Consider the following 6204-nt stretch of genomic DNA (forward strand, 5'->3'; position numbering starts at 1 on the left):
GAGGTATTTTTTGACGAAGTGTCACCCTGTCACACTCCCCCTTCCCCAGCCTCGCAGTTACCCAGGACCAGAATCCCTTGCTGTCACAGTCAGCCTGTATCGACTGGGCTGAGATCAAGATCCCTCATGCGGCCCCAGTCAGTATACAGGGGTGCCCTCTCACTTGCACCACTGTAATTAGGTCACCTACATATTTTAAAAACTGAAAAATGTAAAAAGTTACTCTTCATCTTGTTCTTTCATTTTTTTCTTTTTCTTAAGTGCATCACAGATTAGTACAACTAGCACCTAATACACAGCAAATGTGTTTTTTTTTTTTCTTCAAACTTTTGACAGAAGATATGTGTGCTTCTCAGAGAGAGAGGAAGAAAGCACCCCCTAATGGAATATGGTCATGCCGCAATCTCCTCTCTCCATTTCTCTGTCCTGTCGAGAATCTGAACATGCATGCACGTGTGCCCAGTGTGTTTTTCAAGCCACTGGGCCCAGGACTCAAACCACGTGGTCATCCATGTGGGATTCAGTTTTCTTAACCACCAGGCCATGGGCCAGCCCCAAACTCATAATTACTAATGGCTTCATAGTATTTCATTGTGTGAATATGTAATAATTTATTTAAACAGTCCCCACCAATTGAAGTGTAGGTCTACATTAATTGTTTTAAATTATTACAAATTGTATACTTGTTCAGGTATTGAGCGGTCAAGGTTCATGTGAATATTAAATTTATATTGCCCTATAAAAGGCAGTTTATACTTTTAGCAATAATATATGAGACTGCTTTTGCTCACCAAATCTTTAGCCATCTTTGCATTTGTGACTCTTATATGTGAAACTATATCATTATTTTAATTCGCTTTTCCCTAACATTGTAGAGAACAACTTTTCATGTGTATACTAAAAGTATTTCCTTTATAAATTATTTATTTGTAACTTCTACTCTTTCTAATAAGCTTGTCTTTTTAAATATTGGGACCAGCAGTTGGCGTAATGGCTATGTCACTGGACTCCCCTGTAGTTGACCGCGGTTCACGTCCTGGACCCGGTGGCTTAAAACACGCTGGGCACATGTGCGTGTGTGCCCAAGATCCTGAGAGGAGAATGGAAGAGAAGGGATTGCAGCGTGGCCTTCCCTCTCAGGGGGGTGATTTCTTTCTCTCTGTCTCTCTCTCTCTTTCTGGTGAGTGCACGTACCCTATAGTTAAAAAAAAAAAAACTCTCCAAAAAAATAATAAATATTATACAAACCACCTCTGTCAATTATATGGCAAATTTTTTAATAGGGCACGTGTGCTCGCCAGAAAGACAGAGAGACATAGAGATAGAAAGTGAGAAATCACCCCCCAGGGGGATGGCCATGGCTCAATCCCTTCTTCCATTCTCCTCTCAGGATCTTGGGTGCACACGCACCCGGCGTGAGTTTAAGCCACCAGGTATAGGACTGGAACCATGGTCAACTACAGGGGAGTCCAGCGACATAGCCATTGCGTACAGCAAATATTTTTTTCTCTGTATTTCTTGATGTTCCTTATGGTAATTTTTTTTTTAACTAAATGCCTGTTTTGAATTTTCATATAATTAAGCCTATTATTTTTTTATGGCTTCCAGATTTTGTGACATGCTAAGGCCTTTCCTATTTTTAAATCACCAAAATAATGGCCTGGTTTTTTTTGTATTTATTTTATGATTTTATTTCATCTTTATTATTTGTATTAAAAGAGTTTTAGGATGAGTTGGCTTTCTGGGAGTCATTTTGTCTGTTAGGCCTTTGACTAACTAGACTGTTTTTTTTTTTTTTTTTCACAGACTCTTGTCCTTTATGCCCTGGGTGTGGTACTTCAGGATCCTAGTACTTGGCCATCACCACACAAGTATGAAATATCTTATTTCTTCTTGATTTTGATTTTTATGTGTTTTCATTCCACTTTTAGTTTTGAGGAGAAAATGCAGTATGTGGCCATGATATAACACAATTTTACTGCCTTTTCTCATCTATGAATGTGTTCACTGCTGCTCTTTGCTTCTTTTATTTTCATTTCTATTCTAAAATCTGCTTAATTACCTAATCTCTACACTTATCCCTTAATTTCAATGGAATTTTGGAATTATTTTGTTGTTAATTGGGTATTCTTCTGCAGTTTCTTTCTTTCTTTTTTTTCTTAAGAGGTTTTTCCTTAGGGTGCATGTAGTGGGAGAGAGAGCAAGACAGAGACCATGAGAGGGGAAAGTGAGAAATCACCCCCCTCTCCCAAGGAGAACAGTTGTACCACAGTCCTTTCTCCTCCATCCTCCTCCTAGGATCTTGGGCACACATGCACACATACCCACACTGAGTTTCAAGCTACCGGGTCTGGGACTTGAACTGTTGTCGGCTATTGGGAGTCCAGCGACATAATTGCTAGCCATCTGCTGGCTCCATCTTGTACAGTTCTTTAAATTTTTCTTCTGTTAGTTCCCTTCAATTGATCAGTTTCTTAGTAGAATTTAGATAGTAGGTGTTGTGGGGACTAGCATGTGGTGTGATAGTTAAGGTGCTGAACTGCCATATGGCCAACCATGGTTTGAATCTCAGACCTGGCAGCTTGCTTCCTCACTTTCCTTCCCTCTATCTCTCTCTGTTCAAATTAAAAATAATAATAACAATGATGAATAAAATTGAATGAAACAATTCTTTTTTTTTTTTGAGAATTTTTCACTATAGGGCGCGTGCACTCACCGGACAGACAGAGAGAGACAGAGACAGAAAGCGAGAAATCACCCCCCAGGGGGGATGGTCACGGCGCAATCCCTTCTCCTCCATTCTCCTCTCGGGATCTTGGGCACGCACGCACACGCGCCCGGCGTGAGTTCTAAGCCACCGGGTCTGGGATGCGAACCGCGGTGGACTACGTGGGAGTCCAGCAACATAGCCATTACGCTAACTGCTGGTTCCCTACAGTTCTTTAAAAAAGAAAAAAGAAAAGTGGTATGTGTACATCTGTTATGTGTATGAATGGTGAAGGTGGCAAAAGGTGAAGAGAAAAGCTGCTATAGCTGGCCATCTAATAAAATCTGCCTTAAGGTAACAGGCTAGGACTTATTGCCCTACAAGAGGGTTATAAATTAAGTTGGGTAGGTGTAAGACAGTAGTGTACTGGGGCAGGGTTGGTGGCATGGATGAAGTACTAGGTAGCCTACTTTTTTTTTTAATGAATTGTTTTGGGACCAGCAGGTGGTGTGGTGGTTAAGGTGCTGGACACTTTCATATGGCCAACCATGGTTCAAGTCCCAGACCTGGCAGCTTGCTTTCTCACTTTCTCTCTCTCTCTCTCTCTCTCTCTCTCTCTCTCTCTTTCTCTCTCTGGTGGGCACATGTGCCCTATAGGAATTTTTTTAAAATTAATAGTAAATAATACTAAACAAATAATTGTTAAAAAAAAAACAGAAAAATATAAGAACTTCACTAAAACTTTTGACATTATTGCTATTCTCAAATACTAAGATGGCCAGAAGCTCCAGTGACATAGTGGTAACACACAGCTCTAGGCTTCTGGATCCATATGGAAGATCAAGGTTCAGTTTCCAGATTGTTATATACATGCCGAAAAGTATGCCTATGATCCTGACTGGCTGGCAAGGCTGGGGCAGGAAGAGGATCATGGCATGAGACTCCATTGGGGCTGCCTATCTTTCTCTCTCATGGGAGAAATAAATTAATAAGAACTTTAAAAGTTACAGGAATATAGGTTACAAATTGAAAATGTTGCAAGGATTAGATGTCACAATGTGGAAATTATTTGTAGAAATCAAACATAATCAAAGTGCAAATGGTAGTGTTATATGCTAAGGAAAAGCTTTCTAAAGCTGGGTAGCTCTGTATACGATTCCATATAGAAAAAGGTCTAGAGATTCATTGTTGACAGTACCTTGAGAGAAACTCTCACTAACAAAAATATGCATATAACTAGATAGACCCATACAGACAGATTAATTATAGTTTAAGTATAATTGTCACAAAGATGAAGATAAAGAAATTGATTTTTTTATTCACTAGACTTGGTGCCCTTGCACGTCCTTTTTAATGACTGAGTAGCAGTCATTGTATGTATGTACCAGAATTTGTTCCCCCATTTACCCACCGAGGGACCTTTTGGGTTGTTTCTAGGATTTTACTATTATGAATGAGGCTGTTCGGAGCATTTGTTACATGTTTTTGTATGAACATAGAATTTCATTTCTCTGGAACAGATGCTTGAGAGTATGATTTCTGAGTCATGTTCTAAGTGCATAGTTTTGTGAGAAATTGCCAGACTGTTTTACAGAGGTTCCTTACCAGCAGTATATGAGAGATTCCGATTCTCTACAGCCACACCAGCATTTCAGTTATCACTGTCTTTTTGGTTTTGTTTTAGTTTTTTCATTGTTCCAATGTATATGTAGTGAATCTCATTGTATTTTTTTTTTGGAGAAGTTTTTGCTGTAGGACGTGTGCGCTCACCAGAAAGAGAGAGAGACAGAGAGACAGAAAGCAAGAAATCACCCCCCAGGGGGGATGCCACACCACAATTCCTTCTCCTCCATTCTCCTCTCAGGATCTTGGGCACACATGCACACATGCTTAGTGTGAGTTTAAGCCGCCGGGTCTAGGACTCGAACCGCAGTTGACTACATAGGAGTCCAGCAACATAGCCATTATGCCAACTGTTAGTTCTACTCATTGTAATTTTAATGTTTTCTTGGTGAATGAGTTACTGACATTAACTTACTTTCTTTGTATAAAAATATCTAGAGGGACTAGCAGATGGTATAGGGGTTATATGGCTGGATGTCCACAGAGTCGACCATGATTTGAGTCCCAGACCAGTTGGCCTAAAACTCATGCGGGGTGTTGGGGGGCAGGCAGGGGAGTTGGCAGGTGGCGTGGTGGTTAAAGTTGCTGGACTCCCACATAGTCGACTGCAGTTTGAGTCCCGGACCTAGCAGCTTGCTTTCTCACTTTCCCTTTCTCTCCCTCTCTTACTCTGTCTCTCTCTGGTGAACTTTAAAGAAAGAGAGAGAGAGAGAGAGAAAGAGAGAGAGAGAGAAGGAGAAAAAGGAAGAGAGAGAAAGAGAAAGGAAGGAAGAAAGTTAAATAATTCTTTTAACAAAAACTCATGCTAAGCGTGAGTGCATATGTGCCCAAGATTCCAAGAGGAGACTGAAGGAGAATGGATTGCAGCATGGCCATCTCCCCTAGGAGATGATTTCTTACTCTCTGTCTCTCTGGCAAGCACATGCACCTTATAGCAACAATCTCTTTCTCTAAAACGAAATATATCGAGATATGATTTATGTACAAAAACAAATGCATTACTACCACTATCATATTGGTACTGTTTCACAGGTACCCAGAGTCAAATTCTCTGACTTTAGTGGATAATAATGTAAATATTATTGTATCTGAATGACGAAAGTCACCTTTTAAAAAAAATTATTGGTTTTTATTTAACTTCATTTTTAATTTGATCAGAGCGGGACAGAGTGAGAGAGAGATAGAAGGTGAGAAAAGAAGCCACCAGGTCTGGGACTTGAACCACGGTCAGCCATGTAGGAGTCCAGCACCCTTAACCACCACGCCACCTGCCAACCCCAAAAGTCAACTTTAAAAACCAGACCATTCTTGGGGACCTGCAGGTATGCGTAATGGCTATGTCGCTGAACTCCCATGTAGCCAACTGTGGTTCAAGTCCTGGACCTGGTGGTGACTCACACTCACGCTGGGCGCCTATGCGTGCGTGCCCAAGATCCCGAGAAGAGAATGGAGAAGGGATTGCGGCATGGCCATCCCTCCTGGGGGGGGAGGTGATTTCTTGCTTTCTAGCTCTCTGTTCTCTGTCTTTCTGGTAAGTGCACGCGCCCTATAGCAAAAACCTCTCAAAACAAAAACAAAAACAAAAAAACAGACTATTCTTAGCTCTGAAAAGAATGAAGGCAATGATTAAAAAAACCCCAGTACATGAGATTGTCATCACTTTATTTTTCATTATAGTTTTTTTAAAGAATTATTATTACTTTTTTTTTTTTTTTAATTTGACCAGAGGGAGAGCGATAGAAAAGGAAAGCAAAAAAGCTTTTCAGGTCGGGACTCAAACTACAATTGGCCATGTGGAAATCCAGTGCCTTTAACCACCACACCACCTGGTGGCCCCCGTTTTGTTTTATTGTTAATTTAGTGCTTAACAATGT

The 6204-nt window shown here is 40.6% G+C and overlaps 1 protein-coding gene across 1 annotated transcript in view; it reads left to right on the plus strand.

Annotated features, from left to right (window-relative positions):
- Nucleotides 1-6204, plus strand: part of CYP20A1 (cytochrome P450 family 20 subfamily A member 1) — a gene marked incomplete in the record, with an annotated part of 58576 nt that overhangs the window by 46710 nt on the left and 5662 nt on the right. Inside the window, 1 exon segment of the mRNA XM_027773659.1 lies at nt 1807-1871. Coding sequence (XP_027629460.1) covers nt 1807-1871 — 65 coding nt within the window.

The sequence above is a fragment of the Tupaia chinensis genome, unplaced genomic scaffold, assembly GCF_000334495.1.
Source record: "Tupaia chinensis unplaced genomic scaffold, TupChi_1.0 Scaffold000361_2, whole genome shotgun sequence".
In the NCBI taxonomy this organism is placed as follows: Eukaryota; Metazoa; Chordata; class Mammalia; order Scandentia; family Tupaiidae; genus Tupaia; species Tupaia belangeri.